This window comes from Triticum aestivum, chromosome 2D, assembly GCF_018294505.1.
Source record: "Triticum aestivum cultivar Chinese Spring chromosome 2D, IWGSC CS RefSeq v2.1, whole genome shotgun sequence".
In the NCBI taxonomy this organism is placed as follows: Eukaryota; Viridiplantae; Streptophyta; class Magnoliopsida; order Poales; family Poaceae; genus Triticum; species Triticum aestivum.
The window spans coordinates 612,944,768-612,967,033 of record NC_057799.1 but is presented as its reverse complement, the minus strand read 5'-3'; the positions used below and the strand labels follow the sequence as shown (position 1 = coordinate 612,967,033).

General features: G+C 48.1%; 1 protein-coding gene across 1 annotated transcript; it reads right to left on the bottom strand.

The window, feature by feature from the left end:
• Positions 1 to 15,373: 15,373 nt before the first annotated feature.
• LOC123056054 (protein FAR1-RELATED SEQUENCE 5-like) lies at positions 15,374 to 17,533 on the bottom strand. The gene is made up of 3 exons (XM_044479810.1): positions 16,982 to 17,533; positions 16,665 to 16,888; positions 15,374 to 16,103 (listed from the first exon to the last, which is right to left on the bottom strand). Exons 1-3 carry the CDS (start codon positions 17,531 to 17,533, stop codon positions 15,374 to 15,376), a joined length of 1,506 nt encoding a protein of 501 aa, XP_044335745.1.
• Positions 17,534 to 22,266: the final 4,733 nt, after the last annotated feature.

Below are 22,266 nucleotides of genomic sequence, written 5' to 3'. Positions count from 1 at the left end.
CCCGACCCCGAGCCTGACCCGACACCCCGACCCCGACACCGACACGGCACCCTGACCCCGACCCGGCACCCCGACATCACCCTAGAGGAGGAACAAGAAGAGCCGGAACAAGAAGAGGTTACTGCTGCGGATGACCTGTCATTGCTTGACCGATTTCGTCAAGGTGGCCTTCCACATGTTGATGCCACTGAACCCTATGAGCCCGTCATTGATTATAGTGATGATGATGATTATGCATTTATTGATGATACTGATCGAGATTATTAGTAGTGTCAGGTATTAAATTTTTTTATGTTGTACTTGATGATGATACACTTAAGTGATACACATATTATTATTCATGTCGGTCTTTTTTTTATGTTGTACTAATTTCGTTTACTGTTTGTCATGGCAGGTGTTGAAAGATGGTGGGCGCTGGTCGGGAGCGTGCCAAGGCCCCTTCTTCGTCGGCGCGTGGTCTGAGGTCTTCCATTCCAGACGCACCTCTCCGCCGAGCATTGCTGGACAGTATGGCGACACCGCCGGGCCCTTCTTCGTCGACCGCGGTGCCCAGCAGGGGACGAGGTAGGAAGAGAGGAGGTGGGGCACGTGGTCGCGGGGGAGGAGGTAGGGTGACTGCTACGGCGCCTTCCTCGCCGCCACCCCCAGCTGTTTCACCCGAGCACGTGACTGCTAGGGTGGACTCGTCCGAGGAGGAGGCTACACGGACTCCGGTCCACGAGCCTCCGGTCCACGGGTCTTGGGCCCACGAGCCTCGGGTCGACTGGCCTTCGGCCCACGAGAGTTCGGCCCACGAGACCCCGGAGGAGCACACGTCCGGATGGGGTACCTGGCCGGATCAGCCCGAGGAGCCGAGTGGCCATGCTGATGATGGCGGGGAGCCGACTGATATTGAGGAGGAGGAGGGCACCGTCTACCAGCGTGGTGCTACACGGCTCCCGTCCGTGCCGGCGACCCGCGAGCAGAGGTGGTTGATTTTCCCTGATGGGGAGAGGTACGTAAGTGCATTTAATATTTTTGTACCTTCTGCATTCATGTTTCTTCAAATAACTAATGCGTTGGCCTTGTCATGCTGCAGGGGTTGGGACCACCATCATAGTGTCCGCCGGCCCAACTCCATCCTTGGAGTTCTTTGCCGGCAAAACTTCCCGGGTTTGTCACGTTGCCTGGTGCGGGTCGGCTTCCAGAGCTTGGATTGAGCTGGGAGCACTACTTGGCTGCCCCGGCCCCGCCGGATGAGATTATCGACGGTGTCTTGTGCGACACGAGGGCAGACATGGTGATCAGAAAGTTCTGGGTAATTTCTCCTTTACACATTTAAAAATCTTCAACTAGCTAGTTATTAATTGTACTAATCAATATTGTCTCATTTGATTGCAGACATTCTACAGGTGTGAGGAGGGATACGAGGAGGACGCGGCACATGTTATCGAGAGCGTCTGCAAGCGCCTACTACAGAACTTACGGCACGAGGCTCGGGTGCAGGCTGTTCGAGACTACTACGCCTTGCGTGGTATCAAGAAGACCAAGCCGGCGTGCCGCGATAAGTTCCTGAGTAAGGAGCAGTACATGAAGGTAATTCTTAAGGCCTTCTACTTAAGTTCCTTCATTTAGTAATTCTTAGCCGTAGCGCTCAAGTTTCTATTTGCTAACTTAGGCGCCTCCGAGATGGTGTGCGGATCGGATGGATTGTTGGGAGGTGTTGGTCAATGAGTGGTGCTTAAAAGAATGGCTAGCCCTCCACAACGGGGCCAAGGACAAACGTGCCCAAATGGAAGGTGTGCCACACCATCAAGGCAGCTCCAACTTATATCAGTTCGGGCGGAACTGGGTATGTGGTTTGCTTCATGATTCATGCAATTCATTCATCATGCTAGCTTGAGCCCTTTAATTACTAATTTACATTGTTTCTCTCTTTCAGGCACGCCACAATAAGGTGGATAAGGTGCCAGAGGTGTACGACCTGTATTCCATGGCCCACACTGCCTCTTTCAAGAAAGTCAAGCCTTTCTCTCAGTCTGACCTCGATGATGCAAACAACTTCACCAACATCTCCTCCCACAACAAGCTCGTGAGATATAGAGATGAGGGGAAGGCGAGGAAAGGGGAGGACTTTAACCCGAGCCAGGGTCCCATTGATCCAGAGCTGGTGATGATATCTGGTGGCGGGAGGTCCCATGGCTCCATAGCCATTGGAGATGGACTTATCCGTTGTCCTAGCACTCTCCCGGAGATCAAGGCGCGCCAGTCGAGCTCCGCTCCTGAGATAAGGCCTCGTGAACGGCCAGTGCAACTCGCCATCAAGGTTAGTGATACGTACTCAGCTATCTTTCTCCATTACATTGTGTGCGCTTCCATCAATGATTACAAATGGTCATGTGAGTGGTGTTGCAGGCTGCTATACAGAGTGAGAGAGATAGAACGGAGAAACTTCTGGCGGAGGCGGCGGAGAGGCAGCGGGAGTTGGAGGAGAGGACGACAAAGATGATGGAGGAGGAGAGGGCACGGAATGACATGCAGGCAAGGGCCATGTACGAGCTCCTTGTGGTAAGTTTCTTCTGCAGATTAGCCAAAACATTCATGTAGTGTTTGTCTCATTACTAACTAGTATGACTGAGTCGTCAAAACCAAATGTGCAGTCTGTGTGCGAGAAGACCGGTCAGACCGCTCCGCCGATGCCAGTGATTGCTCCTGGGACCACGGTGAGTTTAATTTGAATGGACATTACTTGCTAGTCTTAACATTTGAGTGTCATCATGCTAACAAGACATTGGAAATGATCTTTGGTGCAGCGTAACTCCAGACAAGCATCGCACGATCCTTCTCCAGCTACCGACACGAGCCAGCCCGCTCCTACACCTCCTGGATCATGGTAAGTTTATCTAGTGTTTTGCTTAACACATGCATAAAGACCTAGACTTAGCTTTATTTCCTCCAATGCTTACCATAATGACCTAGACTTAGCTTCTTCTCCTCCAAAATGACTTAATAAGCTTACTGACCTCCAAAACCATCCATTTTACCTAAGTTAGCTCTAAAACGATCTGTACTTAGCTTACTTATGTCAAAAATTGCATAATTAGCTTAGTTAGCTCATAAACGATCCATTTTACCTAAGTTAGCTCTAAAATGACCCATTTTACCTTGGTTAGCTTATAAATGATCCAGTTCATCCAAGTTAGCTCAAAAATGACCCATTTTACCTAGATTAGCTCCTAAATGATCCATTTTACCTACGTTAGCTTTAAAATGACCCATTTCACCTAGGTTAACTCCAAAATGACCCATCTTACCTAGGTTATCTCATAAACGATCCATTTCAACTAATTTAGCTCATAAACGATCCATTTCACCAAGTTAGCTAAAAAACGATCCATTTCACCTAAATTAGCTCTTAAATGATCCATTTCACCTAAGTTAGCTCAAAAAGATCCATTTCAACTAAATTAGCTCATAAATGATCCATTTCACCTAAGTTAGCTCAAAAACGATCCATTTCAACTAAGTTAGCTCATAAATGATCCATTTCACCTAAGTTAGCTAAAAAACGATCCATTTCACCTTAGTTACCTCAAAAACGATCCATTTGACCTTAGTTAGCTCATAAACGACCCATTTCAACTAAGTTAGCTCATAAATGATCCATTTCACCTTAGCTAGCTCATAAACGACCCATTTCAACTTAGTTAGCTCATATATGATCCATTTCACGTAAGTTAGCTCATAAATGACATACTCTTCTTGTTCTAGTCTTCTTCTTGTTCTACTCTTCTTGTTCTAGTCTTCTTCTTGTTCTACTCTTCTTGTTCTAGTCTTATTCCAGTCACCTATTTCTAACTTTCTTATTTTGCCATTTTGCAGATTTCATTCACTTCATGGAAGCTACTCTTCTTGTTCTAGTCTTCTTGTTTATGTATGGATGGAACTTGTTTATGTATGAATTGATGGATGGAACTTGCTTATGTAATATGTATGGATGGAAGTTGCTTATGTATGAATGGATTGAACTTGCTTATGTATGAATGTATGGAACTTATGTGCTGGATATATGTGATATGAATGCCTGTGAAATATATCTATATATGTCATATATATTTGCTGTGAAAATTGTTGGATTTAATAAAAAACAGAAAAAAGAGCCAATATGCAGGCTCTTTGCCGTCTGCCACCGACGGCAACGGGCTCTTTGCCGTCTGCCGCGGACGGCAAAGAAGCCACGTGGCAGCCAACTGTGCTTCCTGGGAGCTGACCCATTTGGTCAGTTTGCCTACAGTGGCAGACGGCAAAGAGTAAACAATTTTGCCGTCAGCGGCGGACGGCAAAGGCCTGCCATGTAGTGACGTGTAGATGACATCATAAGGCAGACGGCAAAGACACTAGAAAGTTTGCCGTCTGCCGCGGATGGCAAAGGCCTGCCGTTAGCCACTTAACGGACTGACAGCGCAATTATTGCCGTCCGCTCTCTTTGCCGTCCGCGGCAGACGGCAAAGGGCCTTTGCCGTCAGCCGCCCGGAAGCAGACGGCAAAGTAGCTGTTTACCGTAGCCTACTTTGCCGGAGCCTTTTGCCGTCCGCGGCTGCCGGCAAAGGCCTTTGCCGTCCGCCGTTCATGCCTTTGCCGTCCGCCGTGGTAGACGGCAAAATAGCTGATTCCTGTAGTGTTTAGGTGGGAAGTTGCAGCTGGAAATCTGATATGTCATTTCTCCCAAAATAGGCACCAGAAGCTTCCCAACTAAGATAATGGTTTTGCCCTTGTCTTCCTTTGGATGCTCTAATGGTTCAGCATTTGTGCTAGCATTAACCTCACTCTTGGATGCCTTGGTCATGATTTGGTCCACATCATCCCCGCCGCCCTGACAGAGAGGATGGCCAAACCCGTGCCACCAAGGAGGCCGGCGCGTCCCCAGGTGGTAGAAGAGGTGTCGCCCTCCCCTTTGCCCAGAATGAGCTGGCTCCCAGTCGCACACGAGCACACGAGAGAATGTGATAGGAGGTTGCTGGGAGAAGCGCACACGAGCGTGGCCACCGGGGCTGTGCTGCACCTAGTGCTGTCAACGACCAACAGCGGCAAGCAGCAAAAGCGAAAGGAGCGGCATCGGCTAGGAAAGGGAGCAGCGGCGAGGGAACAATGTAAGTAATTGATCAATCATTGTCCAAATTGATGTGCTAAACTAGATGTTCAAAATGATGAATCCGTCCATGCAAGGAAGAGATGGAAGATGCAGGCTCTGAGAACGTCAAAAAAAGAAAAGCAAAGAAAGTTGCAGGATGCATGGTGTTGTCAATCTGTGGTACTTGTACATCTAGACGACCCGTCGCGGAGCAGCAGCCGTACGAGGCCGGCGGCCCTTGCTACTGGAGACCTACACAGAGGCAGCGGCCATGCGGCTCGGGGACGACCTGTACGGAGGCGGCGGCCGTGCGGATCGAGGACCGCGCAGGATGACCTGCACAAGCAGGTGGACGGAGTAGAGCACGGCGTCGGCTTCCGCACCATGGACGAGTTGCTGATGTGCGAGGCGGCAAAAGGAAGGGTCAACCTGTCCGCTCCGTGGTGTAAGGCGCCGGCTGCGGAGCAGAAGCGGCAGCGGCAACGCACATCACGGCAACGCGGTGGCCGGCAGCAGAGCACACGTCGGGATGTAGTCGCCTCGGGAGGGGGAGCGGGACAGAGAGGACTCACGTCGCCGGGATGTAGCCGCCGGGGACAACCAAGGGCGTTGGCCGTTGAGAGTAGCCTTAGCCGTCTCATGGCGTTGCTACCGGCGAGAGGAAGGGGATAAGGCGAGCGACCGAGAGCTCCTCTCCCGTTCCTGGTCAATCTCGGAGCATGTGTGTTTTGGTCATTACATGCGGGACCCATCTCACAAAGGGCAAAAAATCAAGGGTGTGTCTAGGACACATCTAGATGTGACATAACTATGTCACATCTAAGTCTTCTTCATCACATACATTTCTATCCCAATACTTGTTTTCTTTGTTTGTTTGTTCGGAAATGTTAACGCCCACACGTGTGGGTGTTAGCCATCTCAACCACACGCCTCCATCGCCGTCCAGCAGTATCTGCACGAATCTTGGCACGTTTTGACCGATTTTATGTGCCACGTAGGACAAGGTGCGTGTGTGGTGTGTGACATAGTTCGCCCACACGCCGGTTGCCCCCCTCCCCCCCGCGGTCAGCGGTTGCCACTCGAGGGCGTGCGGTGGAATTGCTCTGCGCCCGCATGCCTCGCGCCGACCGTGGTTGACGTCAAACACGTCGCGCACTTCGCCCCCCTCCCCCTCACGGTTCCATTTACTCCTCCCCTCAGTTACTCGCACAACCCACCCCGCAGTTCAGTCGATTGGAGGAGAAGGCGAGAGGAGAAGGCAACAGCGGAGGCGGAAGAGTCGACGGCATTCGCGGCCGTCGGTGGGACTCGCCGGACCGGAGCGTCTTCGCCGGAGCGCCTACAGATTGAAGTTAATGCTCCCTCCCACGCTCCAAATCATTGCCTGCATTTCTCCCATCCCCTCCGTGGTCGATGCTTCGCTCGAGATTCAGGCGGGTTCGCGATGCGCCGGCGTTCCCGCCGGCGGCGGAGTCTTGTGCTTGCCGTTTTCGGTGGCATTGAGCAGTTTCGTCGCCGCCGCGGTGGCGGTCACGCCGGTGTGGTTAGGCCTGTCCGGAGCCACATCCTGGTTGTGCCATGGGATTGGGCCGTCGTTTTTCTTTCCGATAGTTGCGCATTGCTTCGAAATGCTATTTGCGATCAGTGCAGGGAGATTTTTGGTGATGAATTTCAAGTTATGATAGTTGCCATTGAACCCTAGATCTAGGTAGTTGTTTTTCAAAGTGCAGTATGAATGCAAACATGGTAGTTTGAGTAACTGTCTGCACCATATGGCAACCAATTTCCTGATTGATTGTGATAGTTGCCACAAATATGTGTTTCCATGTGCCAACTAATTTTGTGCACATGCTACGGCTGCTGCTACGCTGTAGGCATGGTAAAGTGTAGTAAATAGATAGTCATTGCAGTTTCAGCAACTATGTGCACTGGATGGCAACTAATTTCCACATCAACTGTGTCAGTAGCCACATATATGCTTTCCATGTAGCAAGTATTTCTGTGAACACACTATGGCTGTTGCCACGTTGTAGGCAGGATAATGTGGCAAATTCACTGTACTACAGGCCCAAATTTGTGTTTTGCCACGGTGACTTGTGGCAACTGACAGGATAATGTGGCATGGCAAAGTATAGTAACTAGGTTGTCATGTCAGTTTCAGCAACTATGTGCACTGGATGGCAACTAATTTCCACATCAACTGTGTCAGATGCCATATATATGCTTTCCATGTGGCAAGTATCTCTCTGAACACAGCATGTCTGTTGCCATGTTATAGGCAGGATAATGTGGCAAATTCATTGTACTGCAGACCCAGTTTCGTGTTTTGCCACGCTGACTTGTGATATCTGAACGTATTTGTCCGTACTAAATGGCAACTCATTTTTAATATGAGGTCAGTGTGTGCATTGCAATTTCAGGTTGTTCAGTAGATGTTTTTCAGCGCTTTTTTGAATTTTGTGTTGCATTTTAACATGGCAATTTCAACCTAGCACATTTTTCCTTTGAACACATGGCAACTCATTTTTGTATGAGGACAGGGTGTGAGCTGCCACATTTTATGTTTGTGCAGTGGAAGATTTGTGCCTTTCTTTCGTACTATCTTGTGCTAACATGGCAACTTCAGCATTTTGTTTCAAGTGCCTTATGATCTGTACATTTTTTCAAATGAAGCCAATGTGTTTTGTTGCCACATTTATTGTTGGACAATCATAGGGGGTGTGGGTGTTCATACGATATTGCCTAAACTTTTTGCCACATTCAATTGAGCCCATGTGGCAAGTACATTCTGTTAGGTGGCAACTGCTTACTTCATACTTTCATTTTCACCCTGACATTTTGCTTTGTTCTTACCTCAGCAGAATGGCTCGCGGCGATCATCAAGACGATGATGATGATTTCATGGAGTTACCGCGGCAGAATCGGGCAACTGGACGGAGAAAAGACGGCGATGAGGTAACTGTCCACACCCCCAGCCCCCTTCCCCCATATGTTTTGAATGTCATGTTGAGTTTGCAATCGTCTGATAGGGTCTAAACCTTCATGATAGTGAAACATGGCAACAAATGATCATTTCTCTGTTTTGCAGAAGAAGAAACGTAATCGCAATAGGGCTTCACAGGAACGCCTGACTATATTGACCGAGGGATTCACCGACGACCAGAAGGGAGTTGCTGCTGAGTTGGGGATGCAGGCTCTGATGGATGTTCGGTGCAAGAATCTAGTGAACCCTGTATGTGACTGGCTCAGTGAGATTTACGAGCCCGCCTCCAGGGAATTTGTGATTCCAGGACGTGGAAGACTGTCGTTAGACGAGGAATCCGTGTTCTGCATGTTGGGTGTGCCCCGTGGAGAAATCAAAGTCCCATATGAGGTTAATAATACAATTGATGAAACGTTGTTTGCCCGTTTGTTTCCTGGGATGACATCCATGCCGAACACGACCGTGCTGGCAACTTCGCTGGAGGGCATGAAAACCCATGGCGAAGTTTTTAAGATGAAGCTACTCATGTACCTGATCTCGACCACATCTCTCCGCCCAAGCAACAAATGCTTCCCCATCCTGGTGAATGCTCTATCTCTACTCTTCATTTTTTCCTTCAATCTTTTGACTCCTATGTCATCTGTAAGCTAGTCACTGCCAGTTTTTTTGATGTTTTCCCATTTTTGATTTCTGATGCAGCAACTTCTTATCATGAAATTTATGTCGTGCAGGCAAAACTGAAAGAAGTGAAGAACATGAATTGGTGTAAGTTCATTGCGGACTTCCTGCATGATGCATTCTCAAACAAGATGTACCAGAAGGGTTGTCGACTCCATTTAATGGTATTTTTGTACAACTCTTTTTGCAAACACTCCTAGCTCCTTGAGCATGCATGGCAACCATGATGGTGACATTGTGGCAACTACCATCATAACAAGATGGCAACTACCATCATAACAAGATGGCAACTGCCACCGTAACTAGAATGGCAACTGCCACATATAGATGGCAACTAACAGAAATACATGGCAACTCTTTCCTTTCTTTTCATGCCCTCCAACTTGATGATTGAAGGAACATACGTTAGCTTCTTTTTTGCAAAATACCATGATGGCAACTGATATTTTTTCTTTTTAAATTGTTGTACATCAGCTCATGTACGTCGATCGTCTTGATCTGTCCACTGTGGACTTTACTGGGATAGGAGGCCCGCCGCCTCCACACAAGTTTGCTGTTTCTGCGTGGACTTATGATGCTGTCAAGGCTGTGCTTGCCGCGGACAAGATAACTGATAAGAAATACGGGAAACTGCAGGTTAGTTCTGGCTTCTTTCTTTGCACGACATTCTTTCAATTTTGACGCTGCATAACATATGAAAAAATCCCCATACGGCAACCGTCTGTGGCCAACAAGAGATGACTACCTTGTTAGCCATGGCTATCTGCGCATGGTATCCATGTCTGACGCCACATGGCAACTCTGCCATCCATTTTGAAACTTCTATCCTCTTCCTCTTTTTTATTTTTATTTTTGCAATACATGAACTGTTAGTTAGTGTTCATTGTTTTCTCTCTTTACATGCTAGCTGTTTTTTTGGTTTTTTCCAGCTGATGGCCAAGCATGCTATAGACTACAGCGTGTTTGGTGGGCCTCAAAACTTTGGAAAGTGGATGGACGTGCACTCAGCTCCGTCTTGTCCTATTGAGGTAATCAAGGATATATATATCTATGGTTGTGTCTGGTTTATTTTGATCTTGTGCACGTGACTTTAATACGGTTTGGTTACTGCTGCTTCTTGTTTCGTGCACAGGCGAGGGCACCTGTTGAGCATCTAATTGGGCAGTTTGCATCCGGAATGACCAGCTTGCTCGGGAAGTTGGTTGAGGGTTGGACGTCCCTTAATGGCTCTGACAGCGACGCGGTTGCGAGGCAGTTCACTCCTTTTGTTGCAGAACGGACACATCGGCCAACTGGTTGCCGTGGTCGGTACGACTACAACAGCTCGCAGGAGCTTCCGGACACACAAGATGAACTAGATGGAGATGCTGCTCTCGACAAGGACGACGACGATGACATGGAGAACGTGCATCATGACACCGACGATGATGAACATGTTGAAGTTCGTGCAGGTGGTAAGAAGGGCAAGGGTGCACCAGATGTCCCCTCACCGGAGAAAGTCAAAGAACATACAGCTGCGAGAGGCAAGGGGGTGTCGCCCTCAAAGAGGGGGAGGGATCCAGAGGATGTTGGGCAGGGCTCTCCTGTCAAGAGACCTAGGACCGATCCCTTAGCTGCTAGGAGGAGGTTCGACTTCTTTTTAGTGTTTTGTTTTGTCTATCCTTTCGAACAGACTGACCCCTTTTTCAATTTGTTTTTGCTAAGCGTGGCAACGATTTTCGTGTCTGACACTTGGCACCTTTTTTTGCCTGTTTCTTATATGTGCAGTGAGGCGACAGCTGGTGGACGAGCAGTTACGAAGAAACAAGCACCAACGCCCACCCGTGTTTCTGCTCGATTGAACAAGGGTGCCCCTATTGCTGGTGACACGCCTTCCACTAGGTCATCTCCTCGTACGTCGACGTCCAACACCGGTGATCCTGTCGTGTTGCCGGATTTGAGGAAGACAGTCAAGAAGTAGGTTATCCCTGTTCTTTTTCATCGCCATATTGCTATATTTTTGCTTTTCAATGCAGCTGTTCAGCTTGCCACATGTGCTTCTGCCATGAGTCCCACACTTTTTGAAACTGCTGTTTCTCCCATGCTCTATTTCTTTTTACTACATGGCAACTCCTGCTTGTTTTTGCATGGCAACTGCTAACTAGTCAAGATGGCAACTCTTATTCCACCTACATGGCAACTACCAGCTTTTCCATCTGTTTGTGCACTCATCCACACCTAGTTTTGAAATGGCATTCCTGGCACATCACACATTTCTTACATTTTTTAAGATGTCTACCATGGCAACTGCTGCTTGTTACGCATGGCAACTGCTAACTGGTCCACATGGCAACTCTTATTCTACCTACATGGAAACTATCATCTGCTCATCTAACAATGTTCGTGTGTTTTTTTCAGGGTGAAGAAGACTACCACACGCGTGACGAAGCAGAACCCCAGAGACCCACTCGAACGCATACACTCAAAGCTGTCGACAGGTGGCAACTCAGATGTTCATGAGGCGCCAGTGCACAAACCTGCTGCTGCACCGTCCATTGTTCCCACTAGCTCTGATGCAAGCGGCCGAGCATCTCCGCCGGTTGCGGATGTGCAGGCTACGACAGCAGGCATCCGTACATCTGGGAGTGACGAGTCGGTATCTGCCAGGACTGCTGAAATATTGCCCACTCTGCTAGCAATGAAGGATGCTGCTGTGAGCCATGCCACCCGATCAGCAAGTGTTGAAGTGGACGCCCCCGAGATCAACCTAAGCAAGGAAGATTCCCGCTCATTTGACATGGATTCCAAGCGCGTGGGTGGTGGCACTTCTTCGTCCACGAAAGAAGGGGCTGAGGCGACAGTTCATAATGATATGCCATCCATAAGTGAGACTCTTGGCACAACAGCTCCAGCTTCTGGTGCTCCAGAGGTTGCCAAGGTGACCGTTGCGCGAGCTGGTCTTCCACCTAGGCGTCGTAGCCCCCGCAAGCAATCTGCAGACATACCCAACGCGCCGGCTGTAGCTAGGAGCAGCAGAGATGACTCTGGTTATGTGCCTGCGTCCACACTGTTCCCACCACCTGCCAGAAGCAATGTTATGGAGAGAACGGAAGACCGGAGTACAACCGACCCAGGTGGCAAGCCGGGCACGACTGACGGAGGTGAACGTGCGGAGCAGACTGCGTCTTTACCCGCAGTGGATAACCCCAGCTTAAATCTGCGCACTTCTAAGCTCCCAGTCAACATCGGTGTCCCCTACAGCCCAAACAAGAAGATTGTCAAGAAAGCTGCGACTGATACCGCTGACAGCACGCCCCGCCCTACGAATAAGCCCGATGATTCTGCAGCGGCCGATGCAGAAATGTTTGTTGATCTTTCACCCTTGGATTCTGCCCAGCAAGTTGTTCGCGGTCCGGCCAGTAGGCAGGAGAGGCACCCAATGGCCTTCACCCCACCGAGCTGTAGCCTTGGCATCGATCGCAGTCAAGATGAACCAGTGGTGCAAGATCCTTCACCAGTTGCCTTTGCTTTCCCGGCAGGCATGGCCCCAATGATGGCGCAGCCAATGGTCGAGGGCAGGAAGGCTGTGAAGTTCGCAGAGCCGGTTGTGCAAGGTACATTTCTTATGCGTTTATCATATTCGTGTATACATCTTTTTAGTATGACTTTTGTCCCAAGCATTTTTTTGGGTTCTCACTTTTGTGATGGCAAATGTTATCTGATGGACATGGCAACTGGATTTGCTTGCATGCTGTCACCTACATTTTTCTGTCGCCATGCTGCATTTTCCATTCTGCAAGCACATGGCAACTGCAGTTGATAGATCATGGCAACTGTAGTTGTTGTCACATGGCAACTACAATGCATTGCACATGGCAACTGGAGTTGCCTGCACATGGCAACTCCCTACTTTCTGTGCCTACATTTCATATTCTGCAACCTTCTTTCACACTAAATTTGTTTTGTTTTCCAGGTATCCTAACCCACTTTTTTGATCCTTGCAGCCACCCCTGAGGAGATTACGCCGTCACTTGATGAAGCTTACCGCAGGATTGAGGAGGCAGCATTGCAGAGGAGGTCCTCACGAGGTCAGGGCCAATCAAGTTCCAACGCGCCTGCTGAGTCGGTATCTGAGGATACCATTAGAAGTGCCACCCCTGGTTCTATGAGGCAACGTAGGGTAGTTCACGCGCCACCCACGGATGATTATGAGCCGGAAGTCAAGGCCACAAAGGATCAGAACCAGCTGTACGATATTGTCAAGCGCTTTGGAAATGCGAGGTCCAACAGCAAGCACATGAAGGAGCTGAAAGCGTAATGACCACACCCACATAAACCTCTCATTTGCTTTGCTCTTTTTACTATTCATCCTTTTTGATATTTCTAGATATGCTCCGTTTACGTTTTATTTCTTTTTTTCACTTAGTAGACATGATTCTTTCATGTTATATCATTTTCATACAGCTCATGTTTGGACAGAACCAAGATCATACAATGTGATGCGACGTACGTCGACCTGGGTGATCTTGCCGAGTCTGTGAGGCCACTCGGTAAAATATCGAAGAATGTAGTTGCATGTGGGATTGACTTCATCAACAGGCATATGGATATGTCTCCCGACAAAACAATCATGCAGTACACTGTGACATGCGAAATATGGGATGGTGACTTCCACCACAAAATCCTGAGGAAGCATTTTGCTGCGCATGGTGATTTCAAGCTCACAATGAAGAAATGTGTGAGTACTCCTTCCTTTTTTGCACATTTTTTCCTCCCATGTTATTTTTTTGCCAGTAGCTATGCTTCAGATGTGGGCTACACCCTGCTTTGTGACAGCTGTTTCATGTGGCAACAGCTGCCATGTAAAATGACTTCTGATTTGCTTTCCTAATACAACCTATGTGGCAACTTCAAACTAAAATACATGGCAACTTTGTTCATACATGGACGGCAACTTCTTTTAATTACCCACTACAACTAAACATTATACGTTTGTCCACTTTTCTTGGCCCCTTGATGCTTTCGTAGTCACTCATGTGCCTGTTAGTGTAACCGGTGATATCTTTACATGTCATTTTCCCAACTTCATCATTTCTGTTCTTAATGTGAGCTCTGCTTCTTTTCTTTCCTTCATTTTTGTTTGCAGGTCTTGTTCCCCATGTTCCAGGAGCTTGCACCACACGACCCACACGACAAGTGTGGTCACCACTATGCGATCTGCCTTGACCTGAAGAACCAACGTTTTGAGGTGCTTGATTCAATGCGTTCAGAAGCTGATGCAGACCTTACTACGCATGCTGAATACTTCATCAACAACCTCAAAGAGACATGGAACCGTCACTATGAAAACTCAAAGGTCCAGATCAGACATTTTCCAATTGAGTACGTGGCGACTACGAAGCAAGGAAACCGGTATTTTCCCATCTTTTCCTCATGTGTCCTCCAAACCAATGCTCACCCTCTCTTTTTTGTCACCTCTGAATTGAAGTTTATGATTTTTTCTATATGTTCTTGTGAGTTAACCTGACTCTTTTCTTGTTTAGGCACGACTGCGGCTTCCACATGTTGGAATACCTTGCAAAGTGGGAAGGTCGACGGGTTCCTGTCGTCACAGCTGGAATGGTCGTCGAGCTCCGCAAAATTTACACATGGAACTGGTTGATGAATGAAGATTTCAACACGCGGTCCAACGCACGTGAGTTCATAGAGGAAGCTGTGAAGAAAGCCACCAAGAAGTACAAGTGATCACGTGGTGCTCCTGACCGAACGCCTACCTTACATTCTGTTGCCGAGGAATGTAAGGTATTACCTTGTCTTTTTCAAAACTATGTCCTTGTAATATGCTATGACTGCATCTCCCCGTAGCCTAGTATACAGTGGTGGCGTGTGAGTGACATTTGAATAGTTTGTAATATATGTGTGGATGTGAACCTACTTAGGTTTGACAGCAGATACGTTTATGTGTTTTCAGTATTATTATGTGCTTGTGGGTTGGTAGTACCAGCATGGTGTTTTGAATGCGTCCTTGATGTCTGAAAACATGGCAAATGTAGTAGATCAGTCATGGTTAGTGAAAGTTATCGTTCTTTCTTGTTTGGCTTTTTCGGTTTTTTTGCACTGCTAACTGTACCGGCTAGCATGGTAGTTTGATCACGGAGCAGTAACCTGTGCGGTTGCTGCACGAGACCGTTTCAGCTTGTTTCCCATAGTTTGCACCAGAATACAATATGTGTGACTAAAATGCGCTGACTGAACATGGAAATCTACGCGGTGAAGATTCAGTACAACTAACATGGCATGTTCAGTACAACTAACATGGCAGATTCAGTAAAAAATAAGATGGCAAATTCAGTAAAAATAACATGGCAAATTCAGTAGAAATGGCATGGCAGATTCAGTAGAAATGGTATGGCAGATTCAGTAGAAATTGCATGGCAGATTCAGTTCAAGTAACATGGCAAATTCAGTGCCATACACGTGGCAACTGCAGCTATTCCTTCATGGCATTTTTACTTCAGATTCTGATGCACCTGAAGAGTCATTCTCCAGTTTTTACAAAATTTAGAACATCTAGATTACAAAAAAATGTCACCATGGACCAAGTCAAAGTGCTCCAATGTTGTTTACGGATTGCCCGTCCCTTTCTTTGGTTTCTTATGTTTTGCTTGAATCTCCAATCCCGATTTGTATCTTATCTCTTTTGGACGCCCTTTTGTGATGGAACGGGGCGGGTTCCTAACCTGTGTTTGTGTGCTTGCTGTTCCAGATCCTACCTCCGAGTTTTCAGATGATGGCCCTGTGGACGAAGGCACACTTGATGTGCGGGGGAACCTGTGTAAGGCTTCCTCAGCTTTCCTCTTCTTGATCTCATCAAGCTCTCTTTTGAGGGCCTTCCTGTGTTTTTCTGCGACCTTTGCTGTCTCATCACTCTTGCACGCTTCATCAATTAGTTCAGCATAGTTCTTTGTCAACACAACGTGCCTCACGGCTTCCATGGTTGACTCTGGTCTCTCGTCATGCACGGCCAAAACTGCGTTTGATGTTTGCGGCGCCAATGCGTCGTCAGCGTCCCAAGTCCATCGCCGCCTTATGAAATGGCGGGGCATTCGTGTCACCGCGTTCAAGTCCATTACTTTTAGAATGTGACAGCACACAATCCCGTCCCGTTCGAATTTGCAGCATTGGCAGTAGTATTCGCCTTCGCTTATCGATGCCTTCACAAAGTAGTTCCTTCCCTTGTCTGGGTCTTCAGGTTCTGAATCCGACATGCCCATGATAGAACACACCTTGAACGTATGTTCGTCCACCTGGAAAGCCGTGTACATGCTGGCACGCTTTATTTCTTCCTGGAATCTGCAAGTTTTGTGTGGTTTTTGTTAAACTCTTGTGTGAAGTTTTTTGTAGCACCTTTTGTTTGTTGTGGCCAATGGAATTACAGTTCGTTCAAACATGGCAACTACAGTTCATTAAACATGGCAACTGCAGTTGAGTAAACATGGCAACTGCAGTTCATTAAACATGGCAACTGCATTTCATTTAAACATGGCAACTACATAACAACTTCAATTTGGCATTTGCATTCCATACCATCATGGCCATTGGAATTTACATTTCATTAAATATGGCAACTGCAGTTCATTAAACATGGCAATTGCGGTTCATCGAACATGGCAACTGCAGTTCATCAAACATGGCAACTGCAGTTGAGTAAACATGGCAAACTGCAGTTCATTAAGCATGGCAAACTGTAGTTCATTAAGCACGGCAACTACATATCATGTTTACTCTGTACCTAATGGCTACTTTTCAACACAATCATCATTTTCAAATAAGCATTTCAACTGCATTGCATTCTACATGGCACCTGGTACCTTCATGATTTGTGCAAATAAGATTGTAACACAACTGACTTACTTGTTAAAAATCGTGTTGGTGTATATCTTGCTCATCTGCCTCTCCATTGGTAAATACGTTAGCAATTTTGGTTGCTTGAGCGCGGTGTTTGCTTCTTGCTGTAGCTCGGATCCCAGTATTTTTTGTTGCAAAGCGGTGTACTGCTTGGCAAACTGTAGTAATGAGTTGCCAGGGCTCACGTACCGCTTCAAAACAGCATTGAACCCCTCACTGCGCTGTGTAGTCTGCAGAAACGGGAAGAAGCACTGCATGAAGTAGGCCGGCACCCAGTACATTCGCTTCTCCCACAAGCTAGCAAGCGTCTCGTGGTCTTGGACTTGATATGTTTCAATCATAGCCATCCAGCTCCTTTCAAACTCCTCCACCGTCAAGCTGTGGTCCACGCACAGCTCGAATGCCTTGTGCAGGTCTGGACGGTCAGCAAAGAACGGTCCTAGTGTCTCCTCAGCCTTCTTTATAATGTGCCACCTGCAGTGCCTGTGCACTGCCAACGGAAAGACCTCCTCTATGCCTGCACGCATGCTAAAATCCTGGTCTGTTATTATGTTCATCGGAGCAAGTCCACCCATGCACTCCAAGAAGGTCTTGAACAGCCAAACGTACCCATCCGTGTCTTCGTTCCGAACGAGCCCGCATCCGAACTGCAACGACTGATTGTGGTTATTTATTCCTATGAATGGAGCGCATGGCATCTTGTACATATTAGTGAGATATGTCGCGTCGAATGAAATGCAATCTCGGAAATGTTTGTAGGCTCTTCTTGCAGCACCATCCACCCAATACATGTTCCTGACACGGTCCTCATCGTCCAATCTTATCCTGTAGAAGAAATCTGGATCTTCCTTCGCTTTCTCATCGAAGTAGGCCATTGTGGCCTCTATGTCAGCCAACTTGCTCTCTCTACGGTACTTTGCCTTTAGGTTTGTGACGTCAGCTGGTATGTAGGGCATGCTACTCAAAGTCCCTTTTTTGCTGTGGATGAGTGATAGTATCTGGACCATTCTTGATGGACCGACGTTACAATCATGTAGCAGCTTTATGAATTTCTTCTCGAGGGGGGTGAATCCTCTGTGGGCGGTCAGAAATTTTACCAGGTCGAACTTCTTTATGAGTTTGTGGTTGTGCTCGTCAAAATATTCAGTGACCACCCACTGTGCTCCATCTACGTTTAGCTTACACCGGACAGGGCATTCCGTCTTGAGAATGATACCTCTCTTTCGTTCCGGAACGACAGGCGCAACACCTTTCCCCTTCTTGTTCCTTCGTGCCTTGTGGCACCTCATCTCACCTCTGCTGTACTCGTTAGTTTTCTTAATTTTCCTATGGTATTCGGTGTTGACCGCAAATCCATGGAACTTTGCATATGTCTGGTAGAATTCCTTTGCCTCTGCGAACGATTCAAATCTCTGCCCAACGTAAGGTGGCTGAGGTACCATGATCTCTGATTGCCCACCATCTTCATCCCCTTGTGCTTCGTCATCAGTTTCATCATTCACTTCAGTATCGGCGGCACTTTCATCTACTTGAGTGTTGCCAGTGCTTGTGTTCAAAGGTGTGCTTGTCGGCATTGCTGGAATGATTGCCATTTCCGACTCTGACTCGGCATTGTTTGCAGCATGATTGTTGGCTGGCTGGTGGAACGCGTCTTCCGTGCGCTCAGAGCTCCCCGCAGTAGATGTCCCCGCGCCGCTGTTGATTGTAGTTGAAGGCCCTGTAATAAAAAAACAGGTACGAGCGTAAGATTTTGCTTGAATGACATGTTTATCGTAACGGAGTACATAAACTGCAAGTGATTTGGCATGACATCATTCAAACAGCAAGCCGTGAGTCTGCATGTGGACATGCATGGCAACTGTAGTTCTCCAGTCATGGCAGCTACAGTCCAACAAACATGGCAACTACTGTTGCCAATGCATGGCAACCAGCTCCTTTCAGTACCAAAACTTGGATTCTATATCAATGGCAGCTGCAGTCCTACATACATGGCAAATACTGTTGCCAATACATGGCAACCAGTATATTCTAGCATCAAAACTTTGTATTCTAGGCTTGAGCTCACTAGGCAAATGCGATCAATCATTAGTGCTGCACACATGCTTTTAGCAATTGGCAAATCCCGAAGACAATATATGAGTCATTGCACACGACCACTTGTTAGCGTTTTCTGTTTGATTTTTTCCACCATCACTGCTACAAATCTTCTTTTCCTCACATGCTATTCCCACAAAAACAAATGCAGTGCTGTTTTTGTGGTTCAAATTTCCTTACCTTGTTGTGCCGCATGTGCCCATCTTGTGTGGTCTGTCACACCAAATTGACGTGCTCTGTCTGCAATCTGTGAAGCTTGCCATGAGACGTTTGCCGAGGTAGCACCACCGTAATAACCTGTAATCATGGTAGTAGTTGGTCAATGCATGGCAACTGTAGTTTCTTCAACATGGAACATGCAGTGGTCCAACCATGCCACACAGATTTGTTCACACTTGCCATCCACGGTTGTTTGTACATTGCAATCACATTTTTGATCATACATGGCAACTGCAGTTTGTCCTGGCATGGCAACTGCAGTTGTCCTGGCATGGCAACTGCAGCTGTCCAGGCATGGCAACTGCAGTTGTCCAGGGATGGCAACTGCAGTTGTTCAGTCATGGCAACTGCAGTTGTCAACTATGCTCCTTCTGCTAATTCACCGTCTGCAACTTCACTTTTTATGGACTCACCTGTGTATGACGTCGATGGCAGGTACATGGGTGCCGCCTGATGCCACGTGCTGCATGAAGGTTCTGCATTTTTCCCGACATAACTCGTGAGTCTTTTGCCATCCTTTGCAAGTTTATTTTTCATGTCCACACCAGTATGTTTCATTTTTCGTATGCGTTACCTTGATTTGCCACATTAGCTAGTTGAAGTTGGCTGCCCGTACATTTGTCAGTGTTAGCGCCCTGTGACTGAACTTGCCATGGTGCCCCCCTGAGTGTGTTTTGGTCATAAGAACCTGCGAAAAATGACAGTGTAGGACATAAGTAGAATGTCATCTTCATCATCGCGAACATGGCAAATGTTCTTTTCTTTGTTATCATGCATCATACCAATGCCTGCGTACTGCTCTAGTAGTGGCAGCAACGGCCCTGCAGAAATGAGTTGACTGTACTCTGCTGCATCCCAAGGGGGCGTTTCTGGCCTTTGAGAAACCTAAGGATCAGTGCCATCTTCGTGATTCATTCTTTCCGCATTTTGTTTCTGCCAATGTGTTCTCAATCACTGCATGAACAAGAACGCATCAACAAATCCGCAATAAATGTATTCTTCTACTGCTTGCACGTACAAGATAACACGGCAGTCTTATCACATTTTCATGCGTAGGCAACCAACACATCATGGCAAGTAGGACATGCACATACACTCTCTTTTCTAAAATCTGGGTGCCAGCTATCCTTTCGATTCGATGGCGACAGCCACCACAATAGGATGGCAAGCAATAGGTTAACATGGTGGCAGTTAACGGCAACGATAGGTGGCAACTGACGTTAGACACAAGTGGCAACTAATTTTCCTACCCCCCCTTTATTCCAAATTCTCATTTTCTCTCCCTTTTTTAGGGATATTCCTACGCATCCATTCATCACCAACTACTTGCACCAAGCGAACTGAGAACTTAAGCTTAACTCTATCGTAGTACATGGCAGATCTAGTGTATGCTGCTTGGCAAATGCGAAGACACACGAAACCATGTAGTGTTTTGCCCCGATAGCGTCGATCCAGTCGCCACCTTCGTTGGTAATTTTGCAATTTCCTGCCCAAAAGAAGGATGAGAAGCAGTAGGAGATTGGAGAGGGGGGCGGGGGGTGGGGGTGGGGGAGGGGGGTGTGGTTAGCGGTGGGAAGGCCCTACGGATCTGCTCTGGTTGCCATGGCAACCAGAGAAGGCCGGCGATGGAGGTAGGGGATCGAGAGGTGGGAGACGCTGGCGGCAGTCGGGACTGGGGATCGAAAGGAGGTCGGGACAACTGGGTCGTGCGGGCAGCGTGGTCGTCTGGCCCGAACGTGTGGGCGGGTTTGCCACACACCGGACGTGCGGGCTGTGGCTTTGCGCGCCCGGACGCGGTCGTGCGGGCGGGTTGCTATTCATGCCACACGAGGCGTGCAGCGCAACCACCCGATACACCACACGTGTGGCAGTTATCGGGACCCTTGTTTGTTTTGTGTTTTGAGGTTGTCCGTCTGATCGACCAATAGCCCACGTGCATAGAAGAGCAATGTGCTACCACCACAGAATTTGCGCGCGTGCATCATCTGCTCCTCCCAGTCACTAACCAACCTAAAAGAGCTGCCATTATCACCGATTTAATTTAGCCTAGTACCATTGTGGCACCAGTGGCATGCCTAAGCGGTAGTGTATACTAGCAATGTCAGCACATGTACGTGCTTCCAAAATTACAACAGACACACACCCCTAGTGATTTGATGGTCAACAAGCAAATGGGGATTCTTCACAAACACACACATCCCTAGTTGCGAGTCTTATGGTCAACATGCAATTGGGGACCCTCGACAAACACACACACACTCCTAGTTGCGTGTCGATGGTCAACATGCAACTGGGGACCCTCGACAAACACACACACACCTGTAGTTGTGAGTCGATGGTCGGGTTGCAACTAAAGGCCACGACAAAACACACACTTCCCTAATTGCGAGTCGATGGTTGACATGCAACTGGGGACCCTCGACAAACACACACACGCCCCTAGTTGCGAGTCGATGGTAGGCATGCAACTAGGGACCCTCAACAAACACACACACCCTAGTTGCGAGTCGATGGTCGGGTTGCAACTGGGGGCCACGACAAACACACACACACACACATGTAGTTGTGAGTCGATGGTCGGGTTGCAACTGAAGGCCACGACAAAACACACAGTTCCCTAATTGCGAGTCGATGGTTGACATGCAACTGGGGACCCTCGACAAACACACACACACGCCGGTAGTGGCGAGTCGATGGTAGGCATGCAACTAGGGACCCTCAACAAACACACACACCCTAGTTGCGAGTCGATGGTCGGGTTGCAACTAGGGGCCACGACAAACACACACCCATAGTTGCGAGTCGATGGTCGGCATGCAACTAGGGACCCTCGACACAGACACACACACACCCTAGTTGCGAGTCGATGGTCGGCATGCAACTGGGATCCTCGACAAGCACACACGCGCGCGCGCACACACACACACACCTAGTTGCAAGTCGATGGTCAGCATGCAATTGGGGACCCTCGACAAACACACACACACGCACACACCCCTAGTTGGGGGTTGATGGTAGGCATGCAACTAGGGACCCTCAGCAAACACACACACCCTAGTTGCGAGCCGATGGTCAGGTTGCAACTCAGGGTCACGACAAACACACACCCAAAGTTGCGAGTCGATGGTCGGCATGCAACTAGGGACCCTCGACACACACACACTAGTTGCGAGTCGATTGTCGGCATGCAACTGGGACCCTCGACAAACACGCGCGCGCGCACACACACACACACACACACACCTAGTTGCGAGTCGATGGTCGGCATGCAACTGGGGACCCTCGACAAACACAC